This window comes from Carya illinoinensis, chromosome 3 (genome assembly GCF_018687715.1).
Source record: "Carya illinoinensis cultivar Pawnee chromosome 3, C.illinoinensisPawnee_v1, whole genome shotgun sequence".
Classification (NCBI taxonomy): Eukaryota; Viridiplantae; Streptophyta; class Magnoliopsida; order Fagales; family Juglandaceae; genus Carya; species Carya illinoinensis.
Genome location: NC_056754.1, coordinates 41,711,267 through 41,729,951, shown reverse-complemented (window position 1 = coordinate 41,729,951; position 18,685 = coordinate 41,711,267). Strand labels below are relative to the sequence as shown.

General features: G+C 35.0%; 1 protein-coding gene across 3 annotated transcripts; it reads right to left on the bottom strand.

Annotated features, from left to right (window-relative positions):
• Positions 1–13,063: 13,063 nt before the first annotated feature.
• Positions 13,064–17,463, bottom strand: LOC122304263 (methylthioribose-1-phosphate isomerase). Of its 3 annotated transcripts, XM_043116426.1 has the most exons (10): positions 17,301–17,463; positions 17,075–17,204; positions 16,567–16,622; positions 15,956–16,114; positions 15,719–15,818; positions 15,390–15,532; positions 15,174–15,279; positions 13,842–13,980; positions 13,487–13,755; positions 13,064–13,376 (listed from the first exon to the last, which is right to left on the bottom strand). In XM_043116426.1, exons 2-10 carry the CDS (start codon positions 17,138–17,140, stop codon positions 13,308–13,310), a joined length of 1,107 nt encoding a protein of 368 aa, XP_042972360.1. In that variant the 5' UTR covers positions 17,141–17,204; positions 17,301–17,463; the 3' UTR covers positions 13,064–13,307. The 3 variants fall into 3 exon arrangements, with proteins under 3 accessions (XP_042972360.1, XP_042972361.1, XP_042972362.1); XM_043116427.1 differs by lacking the exons at positions 17,075–17,204; positions 17,301–17,463 and adding an exon at positions 16,861–17,044; XM_043116428.1 differs by lacking the exons at positions 16,567–16,622; positions 17,301–17,463 and having other exon boundaries at positions 17,075–17,201.
• Positions 17,464–18,685: the final 1,222 nt, after the last annotated feature.

Below are 18,685 nucleotides of genomic sequence, written 5' to 3'. Positions count from 1 at the left end.
CCATAAACCACCAATTTTTTATTTTTTATTTTTTTCTTTTATGATTTCTTTAATAAATAAATTATTCAAATTTCTGTTTTATTTTAATTTTAGAGTTTGAATATAAGAAAAAATAGTTTGATACTTGACAGCTTCATGGGGTGACACATGTCATCCGTTAATTGAGATAGACAAAAAATGTGATAGAAGGATCTAATCCAAAAAAAATTAATAGCATGATGAGTTAATTCTAAAAATAAGCACATGGGGCAATCTCAAATGACCAAAAGCACATAACGAGTGAGGAAAAAAGCTAAGCTGAAAAAGACACCATTTTAATCAATAATAAATATCTTAATCCTTCTTTAGTTTTCTCACATTTCTTCTCCCTTACCTTATAACCCATAGCTTGGCCTTCAATCAATCACTCTCAAGTCACAGCCTTCATTTGTTTACCACTCTCATGGTAGCACTAGCACGACTAAAGCTCTCTCTGTGCTTGACTGTCTCCTCATTTCCCTCCTTGTCTCCTAAGACTGAGTCAAGCCCCTCATTCTCTTTGCTCTTTGCCTCTCCCTTTCTCTTCATTGTCGTTGCCAAGCTGTTGGACCATAGTGGACAGCACAAATTTAAGAACTGAACAGTGTTATAACAACTATTTCCTACAAACAAATTGGTTTGCTACATTTGATAACTTTTCTATTTCATTTCCTTTTACATAAAAGGAGACTTCTTGATATTTTAGAACTTTAAAAACAAAATACTATATTTATCAAAAGTAGTCTCATTTGATACAAGTGCCCAAAAATATAAACGTTGTATTCAATTCTCTTTATAAATACAAAACATTTTCAAAAAAAAAAAAAAAGCAAATGAATTTTAAACAAAGTAGACCCAACTCCTATAGTTCTAAGCATAAGTTTCTCCTCCTAGAGTCGTATCCTACTTCACAGCCCCATCCTCTGCATTACCTGGGGCATTTAAAAATTTAAAACAAAATTGAGTCTAATAATCATTAAGTAGTTACACCATACAATTAAAAATAAATACTTCACTTCAACCATTTTTTTAAAACAAAATAATTCTACAACGTTTAATTTAACTATACACATTCTGCTTTCACTTTCATTGTATAGTACTACACACTGTTGTACCACATGTATTAGGGTTAACAATCATTATGAGACCATCACTCTACTTGCGGCCAGGGGTTAAGAATCTATTCCATGGGATGGCTTCATTGGTGCACTACTATCCTAGCATTGCAATCCATCCAATTCATTGTACCATAGCATTTCATCATTCATTTGGCCCATTATGTATTTTCAAATGTGTGACCATCATTTCTTTCATTTTCCTTTCCTTCATTGACATCTTTCATTATCTTCCTTGTCATAATGTATTATTCATTTTCATTACAAAACATGTGTTCCTTTCATGATAACTACCATTTATTTGAAAATCACTAAGTCTTAAAGAAATCTTTATCATGATGAAACCAAAATAAGCACAACATCTAACATGAATACATTTATAAGATGCTTTGCATTTCACAATTTGTAACTAATAGGATACTTTAACATAGGCTATCAAAGAAGGCTAAACAATACAAATATGTCAATACATTATTACATATATATATTTGTAAAAAGGATAATTGTAAATTCAGTACCTCAGTTTTCCAGCTCATAACCTTTATACATGAGATTTTAACATCTTTCAATTAAGCATCTATGTCCCACATTTGTTAGTTCTCTAACAGTAGAATAGGCCACATGGCAAAATCAACACGTATCAAGCATTAAAAGAGCGACATGTGTCCTTTGAAGTCCACATCAGAAAACTTATTAAAAGTTTTAAGAACATCTTTGTTAAACTAAAAAATTAATCCTTAAAAAAAATTAAATAATAATTAAAATCTAAAAAAGAAAATCAGGGAGCGGATTCCTCCCTCTCCATCATTATGGCCCTCATGAGATGGCATGTCACGCCCACATGGCAACTCTGGTGTGTAGGGTGGTGTGCAACCATCCCACATGCCCGGATCTAATCATAGGGTGGCCACGCTCCACCAACCAAAATGCAGGGTGATCATAATTGTGAGGTTTGTGGCATAATGAGAGAAGGAGTCCCCTCACACAAGCAAAATGATGGTGTCAAGAAGGCAATCGGGTAGGAAATGTGCAACCAAAGTGGAAGTAAGACAAACATCACATTGTGTAGAGTCTGGAAATGTGAGACAACATAGAACGACAAAAGAAAGTTCTCCTTACACCAACGAGCAAAGAATGTGCTGACTATACAAAAGGTGAGTAACTGGTGAGGACAAGCCCCGATTCAAAGCAGGGAGCATTTTAAGATAACACACAAGACCTCAAAAGGCAACAGGTATCGTTCCCAAGGTCCATGCTCCATATGGAATGTCATAGCAGAAGTATGCCTAGGAAGATGGAATATGGACCTACAAGCCATATCATTTGACCTCATAAATATGGCCTAATGCCACATGGGAGACTCTCATATGGAGAAGGACTATGGATTTAGTCCCAAAGTAAGCTGTAGAGACGTGCACACATTGTCCCATCAATCACTCAATCTCTACTATTCTTCAAGTCCAGAGGATAAATGGATGGCCAAGATCAAAGGTCACTCATTCAAGCAAGACAAAAGTCAGAGGAAATTTCAAGATCCATCAGGACTGTAACTAGTAGTTTTGATATACAAAATATATTGGGAAATAGTGAACATCACACTTTGAGATCATAAAGTGTTTTCTCTTTTCTTTCTTCTTCTATTCCAAGACTTTAAGGAAGTAGAAGGCTCATGGTCTTTATCAACCGAGGAATCAGCACTAGGCTCAAGGTTCACTCCTATGATTATACTATAAATGTGGAATAAATGTTTATGAGTATGTTCCAGATTTGAATATTCTAATTCTTATCTTTTTCTCTCATGAAAGTACATACTTTTTCCACTATATTTACCAATTAAATTTAGTGATGTGATTTCAAGTCATTGTGCTTTGAAGTGATGTGTTTTTTATGTGCTTTGTACTTATGGGATCAGGTTGAGGATTCCTCATACCATTCCTAATGGCATGTTACCACGAGTTTCATATGGGTAGTGGGATTCCCTATGATGATCGAGGTGGGGTGTTTTCGTATGGCTTCACATGATTTTGCAAGTAGAGAGGGTCCCTGTGTTGATCAGGTGGAGTGTTCTCTGTGATGATTATACCATTGTGTTTTGGTGAATTTGTTTCATATGTTGACCTAGTAGAGAGCTTCCCCGAGTCGAATGAGTGGAGTGATTCCTCTTATTGGTGTTCTTATGATGGTTCTTGGATATATGTTTTTCTCAGAGGGTAGTTTCTACAATGCTTATGGATATATGTATTTTGCTCAAATGGTGATTCCTCACCATGTTTATAAATACATATGTTTAGCTCAGAGGGTGATTCATCATCATGCTTAAAATATGTATGTTCTTAGCCTTATTTACATGAACTTGAGCATGCATATTCATCGTCATTATCTCTCATTGTTAGTACTGTGATAGTCTCATTATGATTTCACTGCTCAAAATTGTAGAGTATGATTCAGATGTAGCCCAAAAAGGTTAGCCCGTAGATAAAAGATCAATCCAGCTTGAAGAGTAGTCGCAGAGGCCTGTCTCCATTTAATTTTATACTTTTGTAATTAAAGATGTTTATTGTATTTAGGCGACGAACTCTTTAAGGTTGAGTATATTTTGATATAAGTGATGAACTTATGATAGTTAGTAAATAAATATGTGATGAAATGATAATGACATATGGATATTATTATTATAAAGAGTACTTATACACTTCTTTGATATTACTAGATTAGTCTCTCACTAATCCACTTTTACTATTTCTATTGCGATTCTTGTTACACACGTGTACTCTGCATAGAGGTACACAACCCTCACCTAAATGAAAGGGACACAACCAATCAGTTGCCTCACCGAAAAACTACTGAGGTTATGTCTAACTAAAAATCTATGTTATTATATTTTCTGCGTGAAGTTATACTTTTGAGTATTTGACTCACTATATGCCTCTCCTAGTTTTAAAGTGAGGACAAAGCTACAGGACAGACATGACCCAATGAAAGGTGATAAAAGTCTAGGTCCATATTTATGAAATTTGTAGATCAGTAGTATTGTGAACAAATTTTAATGAATGTTGCTGCAAACTTTCTTTTTATTTTGAAAGCGTTCTGGTTTCAAATTTTCAAATGTGTTTTGGTTTGTTAGGATTTGATTTTAAAGTATTGAATTTATGGTTAGATTTACATTGATTTTATGGTTTTGGAACTTGGTCATTTGTGTTATAGGTGATTTTAATGTCACATAGCAAATACAGCGTTATAGGTTGAGTTAGGAGCTAGAAGGGATGTGCAGTGGAGAAGCACAATGGATGGTGAAGAAGCAATGAGGAAGAATAGCAAAGGAGAAGGAAAGGATTATGAGGGAATCAAAGAATGTGAATGGCAGTTTTGTTAGTTAAAAATTCGTGATACGTTGTCGTTTTCAATTAGTAAGGTGTTGTAGTTTTGTGTTGTTTTGTATGTGAGTTAGGAGTAATAAGTGGAATGATGTCGTTGGATAGATTGTGTATAAGTGATAAGTAATGTCGATTTAGTAAGAATAAGTTGCATTCTTCTGATTGTATACAAAACGTTATCGTTTTAATACAGATAAATACTCCACAAGCTAGAAATGAGGCCAACTCTAGAAAATTCATTCAACGCTCTCTTTTCCCTCTCTCTATTTCTTGATCTTATTCTTGGAGGGTGATGACCTCGAATTAGTCAGAAGGAGAATTGTAGCATAAGGGTCCATTATAATTAGTATCAGTTGTCAGGAGCCATGGCAGAAGGTACATGATCCTATGCTCAAATTGTGGACTCAGTGAATCACATTAGGTAGTAGCAGGAAAGGCAACATAAACAGATTGAAGACACCATTGCAATCTTGGTGCAGCAGCAGGAAGCTACTACGGTGGAGTGGGAAAATCGAAATAAAAGATTTTCAGAATTATTGCAGTAGATTTCGAGAATCTCATGCAATATATTTGAAGGAAATGGACAGACCGTAAGAAATTTCCTAGAAACTCAAGCTTTTGTTTGAAATGGAGATGTTAATAAAGGTGTGGATGAAGCCCACTATTGTGACATGGGAGACAGGGTATTCACGAAGGGAATCAAGCTAGACTTTCCAAGATTTGTGGGAAAGAATCCATCAGCTTGCATTTACAGGGAGAGTTAGTATTTTTTATATCATCAAGTACCACCAAGGTAGAGAATATCTTTGGCTTTGTTTCATATGGATGAAGAAGCTTTAATATGGTTTCAGGATGCAAGTGAAATTGGAACCTTTCATTCTTGGTAGGAGTTCGCTCAAGCTGTGCAAGTCAAGTTTGGATGATCAACATATGATGATCCCATGGAGGCTCTTACACGATTGAAGCAGGTTAACTCTCTAACTTCTTATACGAGTGACTTTGAATTACTATATAATAAAACTAAACGGATTTCTAAAAAAAAAAAAACAAACTAAGTTATTTTTTGAGTGGTTTAAAAGATGAAGTGAGGTTACTAGTGAGGATGTTGAGTCCCATTTTTTTGAATAATGCTTTTGATTTAGCCAAAATTCAAGAAAAATATATTTAGAGTAATAAGAGATAATGGAGAAGTAATTATGCAGAGTCTCATCAGTAGAATTCGAGTGGATCTATTTTGAGTACACCTAAGACGTTACTTACCACCAAGTTACCTTATCAAAAGGTATTTAAAGCCCAAATGCAAGAAAGAAGAAAGAAGGCTTATGTTACTTTTGTGATGACAAGTGACATCCAGGCCACAGGTGTGTGAAGCCAAAATTGTATTTGTTAAAGGGCATGGATGTTGGTAGCACTGGCAGTAGTGAATCTGGAAGCAATCAGTCATGGATGATGTACATAATGATTTTGAGGAATATGGAGACATTGCCTTGATGAAGTGTTAAAATTATATGATTAAGCTGCTAAAGTGAGTAAATTGTTTAACCAAAAAGGAGTTAAGCACTTAATTATTCAATTAATTAGTGAATTGATTAATTCTAAAAATATGCACTTGAAAAGAATCACAGAATCACAATACATCTATTAAGCCACATCAAAATTAATACCCCAATTTTACCTCTCATGATGATAACACTTTAGTTTGTTTATGGGATGCAGGGCAATTTTGGAAAAGATGAAGAAGAGAGTCATGCGGCTAGGCCCTTGTTCATTTTCCTTCTAGATTGTGGTCACAAAATGTGAAGGGTGCTGGACGCGTGTGGCACAGCTGGAATGGGGCAACACATGACATGCTACCAAGGGACAGAATGTGAAGCACTTGGAAGTCGTGGCCTCAAGCTCAATCAGGAGTAGCAATCACAGGCTGCACGTCCTGGCACAAGGCCAACTAATCAAGATTGTCACATGAAAGAAATATAAATGGATGTCTTCGAGGGATTTATGGTAGTCTAGTTTTTGCTCTTTTGTGAGTTTTTCTTCTGCTACAAGCAATTATAACTTTGAGGCCTAGTTTTTCCTTTTTGAAAAGAGGGGTTGTCCAGTTATTTTATTTTCCTGCAATTATTTTCAAAGAACATTCGGATGTTAGAGTTTATCCTTTTTGGGAATTTTGCTAATCTAGAGATGATAGGCTAGACTTTTAGCTTGGGATTCAAGGAGTAACCCAGGACTGTTTTGGGTTGGATTTTCTTCAATGTTATATGATTTTGGTGACTAACTTGTTGGACTATATTTCATTTTACATCTAAAAAGGATTGAAGTTCTTTGTTCTTGATTTAGTTCAGTTGTAGACATAAAGGAACAATTGATACTTGAACAAGTAACAAGATTTTGATAGTTTTCTTTCACTGTTTTACAGCTGTTATATAATCTGTCAAGTAGTTTTATTAGGTTAAAGAATTGTGGTTCCTTACTATATTATCTGACCATGATTTCTAGGAATGAGAGAATGGTTGAGAGAAGATAAAAAGAGAAGTAAATCCATCACCAAATCAGTGGACGAAAATTGCGTCCCAAGTGTTTGTTTTATTGTTTCTTACAAGTTTAGTTCATTTGTTACACACTTTCTATAAGCCTCTTAGTTTTGATAATTTTAGAAGCATAGATTCACCTTTATTCTTAGTTTTTATTTGTGCTTAAACTTCCAAAACAATCAATACCTTCACTCTTAAATCAGTCCACGCCCCCTTGGTAAATAGCCATCATTTTTTTGGTCAATACATTTAGTGACCAATACCTGAAATTTATTTCATACTTTTTTTTTTTTTGGTTCATTGCTCCACCCTTTAGTTTAATGTTTTCTTTCCTTTTTAGAATACTTTGTCACCAAAATTAGGACTGAAATGTTAATGTTTGCTCAATCTCCTTTATCCCTATGAAATCGATCTTGGGATTTAATCTTGTATTACTTTGACAGATTCTGCGCTTGGAAGTCAAAATTATAAACTGATCATGCCTCTATTTCTTGAATGTCATTGTTGGCACCCCAAGTCCTACGACAAGGAAGGTAGTGGGGTAGATTAATAAGATAAGAGTTGTTATTTTGATTGACACTGGTAGTACTCACAATTTTATGGATACTACAATGGGCGATAGATGTAATTTGTTGGTGCAGATGGATCAACCAATTCAAGTAAGGGTTGCCAATAGGGAAGTGTTAAGTAGTAAGGGCAAGGCTAAATTATTGGGAGGTCCTGATGCAGGGTATTGTATTTATTATTGATTGCTTTATACTAACCTTAGGAGGTTGTGATGTAATTCTTGAAGTACAATGGCTTTTATCATTAGGCCCTATAGTTTGGAACTTTGTAGAGCTGAAAATGGAGTTTCCTTATACAGGGAAGGCAGTTTGTCTCAAAGGCCTTACATCTCCTATCATCAAATCTGTATGAGAACTGAGGATGTGCATAAAATGGCATTTAGAACTAGGGGTGACAAATCGTGTTTTAGGGTCATGTTCATATTTTGTCAAGTCATAAATATTCGACTATATAGGTCAACCAAACTCAACCTATTAAACTAAACATGTCAAACTTTCAAAACCTTACCCAACCTATTTATATAACGGGTCATGTCATGTCACTCGTTTTGACCCGTTTAATAATTCATTAGAAATAGGTCAACATGACCCGACTCATTTAAACTCGTTTCATGTAAATTGGTTGAACTAATACACATAATCCATTTGACTTTTTTAACATAATTTCACATAAAAGTTAAAATTTATATTTATTAGTAGCCACAACATCTTTAAAAAAAAAAATAAGGCTACCCACTAATAAAAAAATATCAATAATTTTAACATATAATAAAACCAATATTACAAATACTACAATAACAAATATGAGCATAAGTCTAAAATCACAATCTCGATGATAAAAATATAAGCATACTGAGAAATATCAATATTACAATACAACAATAATAAAATTTTAATTTTGAAATAAAATCTAAACGGGTCAAAATGGGTTGATTTATGGTTAAGCAGGTTGACCCGTTTATAAACTGTGTCTTAATGGATCAATACATTTTGACCCAAACATGTTAACATCAAACCCAAACATGCTAATTTTGTGTTGTGTTCGTGTTGAGTTCATAGGTTATGTCACATATTTACACCTTATTTAAAACACATAAGGGGCCTTATGAGTTCCTTGTTATGTCATTTAGACTCTCTAATGTTCCCTCAACATTTCAAACTCTCATGAATGATCTATTCAAACCATTTTTGAAGCAGATTATAATTTTTTTTCTTTGATGATATCCTTATGTATAGCAAGTATCTGTAGTCTCATTTATTGCATTTGGCCACTGTTTTGGAAACATTGTAGAAGACCCAATTGTTTGCTTAGAAATCAAAGTGTCACTTTGCATATGAAGAGATAGAGTATTTAGGACAATTGATTTCTAAGGATGGAGTGAGAGTCGATCCAAAGAAATTGGATTCTATGGTAAGCTAGCTAGTTCCGAAAACCTTAAGTCTTTAATGGGTTTTTGGGGATTGATAGGTTATTATAGAAAATTTATTTGTGGCTATGGTCATATAGCTGCTCCATTGATAGCCTTGTTAAAAAGGGATGCTTTTCATTGGTCTGCTGCAATGACAAATGCTTTTGAATAGTTGAAATCAGCTGTAACTAATCCTCCAGTTTTGTCTTTGCCAAATTTTATAAAGAAGTTTGTTATTGAATGTGATGCTTCTGAGGTTGGAGTGGGAGCTGTCTTCATGCATAATCAAAAACCACTTGCTTTCCTTAGTCAAGCTCTCAAAGGTAAGAACTTGTCACTCTCTACCTATGAGAAGGAATTGCTAGCACTGGTACTAGCTGTTACAAAATGGATACCTTACCTGTTGAGGAGTGCTTTTATAATCAGAATTGATCATCATAGTTTAAAGTATTACTGGAACAAAAAATTGATACATCAGCTCACCAAAAGTGGATTTCAAAGCTCTTGGGTTATGAATTTTCCGTTGAGTACAAAAAGGGAGTTAAGAACAATGTAGCAGATCCTTTGTCTCGAGGGGTCATTTTAGATGATTCTGCTTTACTCACTGCTCTTTCATTTGCCACCTGAACTTGGTTGGAAGAATTGAAGAAAGCATATATGAGAGATTAGGTAGCACAACAACAATATTCTTTGTTGTAGAAAGGTTCTTCCTCCACTTCTTCCTTTACCCTTAAACATGGTCTTTTGTTTAAGAAATTGATGATTTTATACATGCTAGCCCATCTGCAAGTCATTCTGGCTTTCACAAGTCATTATAGCATGCCAGAAGTGATTTTTATTGGCCTAGTTTGAAACATGAAGTGAATAAATATTTTAGAGAATGTGAAACTTGTCAAAGGAATAAGGTGGAGAATGTGCATTCTGCTGGCTTATTATAGCCCTTGCCTATGCCCAACCTAACAAATTTGGACAAATTTGTCTTATTTTGTGTAAGGGTTACCAGTTTCCAATGGGTATTCTATTATTTTGATAGTTGTTGACAGGTTGTCTAAATACTCCCATTTATGGCATTGGAACACCCATTTACGTCATTAAAGGTGGCATCATTATTCTTTGATAATGCCTTCAAGTTGCATGGTATGCCTCGGAACATAGTTTCTAATAGGGGTCAACTTTTACAAGTTCATTTTGGAATGAGCTATTCAAGTTATAAAGAGTAACTCTTTATTACTCTTCTACTTATGACTCTCAAAGTGATTTGTTTATCACCGTCAAAGTGATGGATAGACTAAGGCTATTATAAATGCCTTGAGCATTTTTTGAGAAGTTTCATAGGAGATAAACCAAGGTTGTTTGAGTGGTTGACCTTGGTTGAGTGGTGGTACAATACCACTTTACACTCTTCTACAAAATTAACATCTTATGAGGCAATGCATGGCATAACCCCTACAAGGTTACTAAGTTACATACCTAGATTGACTCCAAACCAAACAATAGATGAAGTGTTGAAGACCATAGATCAAATTTTCATTACATTAAAACTTAATTTGTTAGCAGCTCGGGAGAGAATGAAGTTCTAAGCTGATAAGAACATAACTAAAAGAGAGTTTGTAGTTGGAGATTGGGTGTATCTTATGCTGCAGCCTTAAAGGCAGCATTCATTAATGGCTAGGCAAAATTTTAAGCTTTCTCCTAGATTCTTAGGTCCATTCCAGATCACACAAAGGATTGGTAAGGTTGCTTATAAACTTGTTCTACCGCAACATGCCTCACTTCACATCCTATATTCCATGTTGTTTTGTATGTAACTTAGGAGTGATAAGTGGAACAGCACCATTGGATGGACTGTGTAAACAAGTGACGTCGTTTGAGTAAGAATAAGTTGAGTTCTTCTGATTGTATACAAAACGTTATCGTTTTAATACAGATAAATACTTCATGAGCTGGGAAGGAGGCCAACTCTGGAAAATTCATCCAACACACACACACACACTCTCTCTCTCTCTCTCTCTCTCTCTCTCTCTCTCTCTCTCTCTCTCTCTCTCTCTCTCTCTCTCTCTCTCTCTCTCTCTTGTTCTTGGAGGGTGATGACCACAAATCAGTTAGAAGGAGAATTGTAGCAAAACGGTCCATTACATACAGTGCCCTACCCGTCTACTGATAAATGGGCAACTATGTTGTTATTAATACTTTTCTTATATTTGGATAAGTAAACTTTATATGTTAAAAAGGGTATTAATCAAACAACATCTATTAGCTAACTCTGTGGCATGTGAAATGACTATTTACTCCTTAAATAAATGTGATTGGGTTAATTGATGTTATTGGACTCGATAGCAACTAAATAAATCCGTGTGCTTATGGTAGGATTATGGCCCATGTAAGCTGAACCGAGAAAAGAAGGAAGGCTTCTGGACAGAATTATCGAGAAGCAATGCAAAGGAGAGAGAAGAGAGAATTGGTTATGAGCTCAATGGCATGGAAGAGAGGGAATCAATGGAAAGGAGAGAGAAGAGAGGATGAGTTCGAGTATAAAAAGGAAGGAAGATTCCAGAGAATGGGGACAGTTAGAGAATTACATCTCTTCTTATTTTTACATTTTCCAAAAGGAGTTTTTTGAAATTTCTAGGGTTATCTTTTGGGTATATTTCTATATTGACAATGGTGATGTTAGGCTAATTCTAAAGCTTGGATTGCGGTAAAAGCTTTCTTTTGTTTTCATTATTTGCTGGATTTTCTGTAGTTTCAATGTGCGTACCTTGCTTTATCTAAAACTAAATTTTGGAAAGGGAAAGTTTGATGGATTCTTTTGCTCTTGTTCTTGTTCTGTTGTCGATGGAAGGCACAACAGAACCTTGAATTAATCAAGGTTTCTATCAACCAAGTGCTATACTGATTTTGGTTGATGCTTTAGTAAGGGCATTTTATTTTTAGTACTAGCAGACATACTTTGAGCTTACATATCTTACACTTTGCCTTATTAATACCTTGATTGGATTGATAAAAGGTGAGTAGTGCGCAGGGCAAAATGTGGAAATAAAGGAAACCCTAATCTGCAACCTAAGTGTTTGTTAAATTGTTTTTGTTAATTCTGCAACTTTCAAACATCGAATTGAGTTTTTGCTTGTAACTTGGTGAAGTTGAAATTACAGTTTATCATACTCTGAATACTTTAATTTTGTGAGTTTTAAGTTTTCATAGTTTAATCCATCGTTCCAAGAATTCCAAACTTGAGATCCTCCAAGCTCAACCATGCATTTCAATGGCAACAAAACCTTCATTGTGAATAAGAAATCTATTGGGTCACCATCTGATTTCATATAATATATATTTTTCACTTGATTGTTCATCCAACCTCGTTTCAAATTTTGATTCCTAATTTTTCTACTGAATTAAACTGCTCAAGTCCCTTTTGTCCCTGAGGAGATGGCCTTGGGTGCGACCTTTTATTACAACTAATCCACTTCTACGCTTGGGAAAGACAATTAGGAAGCCATCATCTACCCGTAACATGGGGGCGAGGTTGATTTAGCCTAGGGTTGGGGGGCAAGGGGGCTAATTCTGCCTGGGGCAGGGCAATGATGGGATTAACAGAAGATCCCTACCTGGGGAGACCAGGATAAGGGAAATCTTCAATAAGGCAAGTAGCACCCATGGGTGTACAGCTCGACCCCTAGCGCGAGTTGAATAATAACTAGGTGTTTTTGGTAACCATAAAATTAAAAATAAGGATCATGCTACTTGGCATCTCATTTTTTACACCCCTCCTAAACAGCAATAAGTAAAAATTATTTTCTTCCAGTCATATTCGACAAACATCAAGAAAAACTCATTTTCCTTAAAGAAAAACTCAAACTTACGTAAGTTTGAGGAAAAAATTAAAATAGTTTTTTTTTTTTTTTTGTTTAAGTTGTAAAAAAGAATCTTCAAATGCTAATAATCATTTTCCTGGTCACTTTCTCCTGCCTGATGGCACCATCATGAGGAAGACTGACAACAGAAATTTAGAAGACCCGCAAAAGATAATGCACAGTGCAGAAGATGAGAAGATTCACAAAAATACAAACGAAGTGTTATTTTTATCCCTTGCATGTGTATATCCCATTGCTTACAATATATTGTTTGATTTGCAGCAACCCAAATGCCGAAAGCAGGAAGGACATCAGCATTCGTGAAACATGCCATAAACAACTACTTGAGTTTTTCACATCGAACACTCGAGGTATTTTCACAACATCCTTGTTTTAGTATGGCGGTACACTTTCCAAATTAGTGATCTATCCGCTGTGCTAGATTACTTGGCTGCCTTTTCTATGAAATCCTTTATGTCAAAAGCATCACTGCTAATCTTTGTAATGACACCCTGCACAGATAATGCAAGTTACCAGCAATTATACAACTGACATTTAATTCATAAATTCACTACGATGCATGGTAAGTGTGCGAGAGCAGAGAGAGAGAGAGAGAGAGAACCTTTTCTGTTATGATACCAGAGATCAGATGAGCAGTGGTGACATCAAAAGCCGGGTTCCAGACAGAGATTCCAGATGCAGCAACTTGTTCCCCAAGTCCTCCACGGGAGTGTGTCAACTCCTTTGGGGATCTTTCCTCTATAACAATCTCTTTTCCAGAGTAAAGGGATAAATCGATGGATGTCAGAGGTGCAGCCACATAAAATGGAATGTGATGACTCATTGCACACAAGGCAAGGCTGTAAGTTCCAATCTTGTTAGCAGTATCACCTGAAATTAGATTAAAAGGCGTCATTTAGATATACATCCCAGAATCAGAAGATAGAAAGGCAGTTGAATGATTAACATGGAAGTACCATTTGCAGCCACACGATCGGCTCCAACAATGACAGCATCCACTCGTCCATCCTTCATCAATGCAGCCGCAGCTGAGTCTGCTATAAGAGTGGCAGGTATGTTATCATGAACCAACTCAAAAGCTGTGAGTCTTGATCCCTGGAGATGGTGAAACGAACAAACAGATGAACTTGGACAGATGCATTACAAGTATATAGCCCACTTTGTGTAACACAGGCATACTGCCATGTTAAGCTCAGATGCACGAAAAATCCTAACCAATAATTTGGCAAAGCTTTTGTTCAAACAACCTTTAATAATAAACCCCACCTCACTTTCACTGTATTCAGAAAAAAAGTCTCTCTCCTTCTACTTTCTCAAATGTGGAAGGCAAAACCATTGCTCGTTACTTTGAAACAGATTACCTACTGGTAGAAAAACCAGTCAAAGTCTGGTTTGTCTATGAGGTAAGAGTCGTAAATTTTTTTTGCCATAAAATGACTAAGCAATAACTTAATTAGCATTGTTTGTATTACAACATTTTGTGATTGAAAACCTCAGCTGAAATATAGAGGAATTTGCTTTGAGGGGACAACATTCTATGCATTTCAAGCATCTAGCCATAAATGTTTGCATCAATATTGTGTTTGCTTTGGTCAAGACTACAAGATACATAGTTGATGGTCCCTGGTTACTCACCATGGTCACTAAACAATTTACTGAAGGATCCATACGTAAGCATCATTGGAATAAGGAGCTTCCAACGTATGATTGGACATTAAACTTTGAGATATTTTCAAGAACTGATTCTAACTGTGCAGTTCTTTCAATTGCCAACTGTCTAGCCATGTTTGCGATAGATAGATGAAATGTTGCAGGACATCTAACTTGTCATATGAAGATTTTGTTACTTTTTAACTTTTGCAATATTGGAATTGCCTATGCTTTTTTCAAGGTTTCTGGCTCGTATTAGAGTCCTTTCATGGTAGCATATTAAATAGATCATCTTACCAATATTTTTCTGGCAGAATGAGGTTTTTTTTTTTTTGGGTGGGGGGAGGGGAGATCTTTAACTTGGCCCTATACTGTAAAACGGAAATCATTTATATATATATATATATATATATACACATGTATATATATATATATATATTTATCAGTTGAATAATCAATAATGCTCTTCCTAGAGTTTGTGCATTATGACACGTCCTAAAGCTTTCCTTGTAGATCATAGGGTTTTCTCCTGTCAAGATGTGCCCTAGCCTTCTATTCCTTATCACCCTATGTCACATAATGGAAGACCCTGTAGATGCTAATGAAGGCTATAAACAACTAAAAACTAAGTATTTCACCTGGTTGAATGGACGGGTTTCAGTGCAATATGCCCTTTCCAACAATCCTTCAGAATGAACAGCACGAATCACACCAAGGGCAGTTCCATATCCAGCGGTTGCAAGGCTAACAAAACAAAATTGAAACAGTTAGAACAATATTGGGCAGTGATCATAAAAAGGGAAGAGAGAGTTATGTGGTTAACAGGATAAAAGAAGAAGGAGAAGACAAATTACCTGCCAGTGTTGCAATGAGTCAAGATAGAAAGCTTCTTAGAGTTCTTCAGCTGATGGCGAAGAAAACTTACCCCATAAGACCCAATTGCTTTATTTGAAGCAACATCATCCTTGAGCATAATTTCAGCAGCTTCTATATAGGCCTGTTAAATTTAAAGATATGAAGATATCGAAAATTAGTAACAAGGCTTGCATCAACTTCCAATCACAATTTCAGAACTTAAGAAAGAGTGAACAGTCAAAAGTAGCCTTTTCAGGCTTCATCTACTATGTATCTGTTCAAACCCTAAGATTTAAGGCCAAAGTAACCATCAAATAATTAATTCAACCTGAAAAATGCTGGGTGCTTCTGAAGCAGCAGTAGCAGCCATAGATATAACTTCTTTGAGTTTTGTAGCAGCATCTGCAAGGTTCACTGCAGTTGGGCGGCTGAAGAAACAAGAAAGATGATCACATAATCAGACAATATTATGTGGATTAATGGGTATATGAAAAGCTAAGGTCATAACTGATACCCAAGATTATCTACCATGATTACCAAGCTAGGGATCAGATTCACGTGGTACCTTGAGACAAGATATTCCAACTTCTTGTTTAGAAAGAAAGCAGCATCATCAGTCGTTCCCTTAAAAGCCTCTAAATTGAATACTTCAACTGCCAGGGATAGGGCAGCTGCAATAGCAATAGCAGGTGCACCTCGGACCACCATATCCCTTATTGCAGACCTGAGAATTTAAACAAGACATTGCCCCTGTAGTTGAAACTTCTGGTTGACTTGCGGTCAGTTAACAAATCTAACAAATGCAAATGGGTGATATAAAGAGAGGATATTATGAACATGGAAATGGTAGATAGTGTTCTATAAAATCAAAATGTCGATGGAAATTCTGCGTGCATAACCACATATACTATAACGCCTTGGATTGAGTAGAGTATGAAAATGAGATCCCACATTGCCTAGGAGGAAGAAGTTCTCGTGGTTAATAATTCCAAGGGACTCTTACTATAACCTTGACTGGTCCTTTTAGAGTAGAAACCCAACTATTCAGAAAAGAAAAATAGAAAAAGAAGATAAGAGAGAAGTAGTATATCAGAAAAATTCAGAGCTCAAGTGTGGAACAGAAGAAAATGTCCAGTGATCAGTTGAGGCAATTTAAATAGAGCTCTAATCGATTACCATCCATCTGTGGCATCCCGAATTTCCAAGTATATGGTTTCCAGAGGAAGTTTTCTCTGTTTAAAAGAAAAAAAAAAACACAAACACTATTTAGAAAGAAGTAATCAACTGCAATTCTCTTGCTCCGAACAAAAAATTTTAATCCAATCAATTTATATAATTGTCTGCAGCAAGTCATTGTCCAAGAATGCCCATTTGTGTCATTGTCACATTTGTAAACAGAATTTCAGGTCAATTTGCAGAAAATCAAATGATGGTAACCTTCGGTTATTATGAAGGTTTTCAAGTAGATACCTTTTTCTTTTCATATAATTATTTTTGTCCACGTTTTCCATCTCATGTTCGCAGAGACCATTTACATTTCAGCCAACCAAAAAGACGAGTGTGTTTGCCATTCCACCGAAAATGAACACAGAAACAGAAACGTTTTAAAGAACCAAAAACACGTTGTGACATCAATTTCGTCTTTTAAGCATTCTTAATTAGATTTGGCGAGAGAGAGAGAGACCTGATCAAGAAGCTGAAGCGAACCACGCTTGTACAAGATAGACTGGAGAGAATTGTCCGCTTCCATAACAACCGATTCAGCCTTCTTGCGACGAAGTTCCCCACCACAAGTAAAATTTAGTTATGCAGCTCTGAAATTCAAACGTGTACACTTGGGTTGCTGCGGATTTCACCACAAGAAGAAGAAGAAGAAGAAGAATCAACTAAAGAGGAGAGCCTAGGTTTACCTGAACTGAAGGCGATGGAAAAGTTTGCTGAGTTCTCCGAATCCTTCTCTTACTCCTGTTTATTATCTATCACTGTCGTGATTGGACGCCAACGAGTTTCACCGAATCCACACCATTTTCTGTAACATCAACTGCGTCCACTACATACCAACTGTGTCACTCGCGCCTTATATTGATGTCGATTAGAACATGTCGTATAGAAAATAAAAATGGGAAAATTACTATTATCGTCTGGTTATGAGATTTTAACTTATTTTTTCTGATTTACAGTATAACACTTAGCATTGCTTGGATTGGGACACCAAATAAATGGATATGAGTTTGATTCGGATGAATTTTAAGTAAAAATGAATTTGTCAAGTCACGATTAATAAATGGTTATATTGTAAGTGAACTTATAATTTATTCATATAATAAGAATAAATTTTATTTTCAAGTCTTATAATTGTTTAGTCTTATATGTCTTTTTTATTTATTGAAAATATGTAATATTAATATTAATAATTGACTAACAGCTTTTATAAAACTACGAGCGATGTTTATTTATAGGATCATGCTATAAATTGTATTAATGCTCTTACTTTTTAATATATCACAACGTGTAATTATTTATCAATTACATAAATATTACATCATTAGTTATTTAATTAATCAAAAATATTACATCTTTATCAATAAAAAGTTATTTCTTAATAAAAAAATTAAATATAAACTAAGCAAACGTGCATTGCATGTTGCTTTCACCTAGTGTTAATTAAAAAAAAAATAATAGTTTAAGATATTAATAAGATGACAACTCAGCATTTTCTTCATCTTGCACTGCTTTAATAAAGAGGACATTAAACTACCTATATTTTTTTCTCTTTCAGTTTCTCTGGATTTATATAAATTTGAATCTTCTAAATTTTTTTGATAATTTCTCCACAATGCTTTTAACATTTGGTCGATTTTTCTACAAAATAAATTTTGAATAGCTTTACATAATTAATAAAAAAAAAAAAAAACCCAAATTTTTTAAATTAACTCATTATAAAAAAACTCAACTTTTGAAGAAAAATTTAAGAAATACCTTTCCAGTATGTTCCATCAATTCACTGGTGAACAACCAAGTTCCTGTTCTGCTACTTCACTAAACATAGTAACAGCTAGCTTTCCAGTATTATCGTCTAGTTCAACATATGCCTACACTTTAAATGCGTTGAATATATTAATTTCAATTTGAATAGTGTTAAATTCTAAATTAAATCAGACATCAATTTAAAATTAAAATTGTAAGATATATACCTTGGTTTGCAGACCCCTTGGCTTTTGCAATATATACAAACGAAGCTTTTATTGTATTTATATCCAGTTCATTTATTACAGCCAACGCATGACATGTAATA

What these genes read in the sequence shown, in the direction of transcription:
- LOC122304263 (XM_043116426.1), bottom strand. Translation starts at nt 17,140, where the DNA reads ATGGAAGCGGACAATTCTCTCCAGTCTATCTTGTACAAGCGTGGTTCG. An exon ending in CGCTTCAGCTTCTTGATCAG is followed by an intron (nt 16,623 to 17,074) that starts GTCTCTCTCTCT and finishes TCTTTTAAACAG; the next exon opens with AGAAAACTTCCTCTGGAAAC. An exon ending in CGGGATGCCACAGATGGATG is followed by an intron (nt 16,115 to 16,566) that starts GTAATCGATTAG and finishes TTAAATTCTCAG; the next exon opens with GTCTGCAATAAGGGATATGG.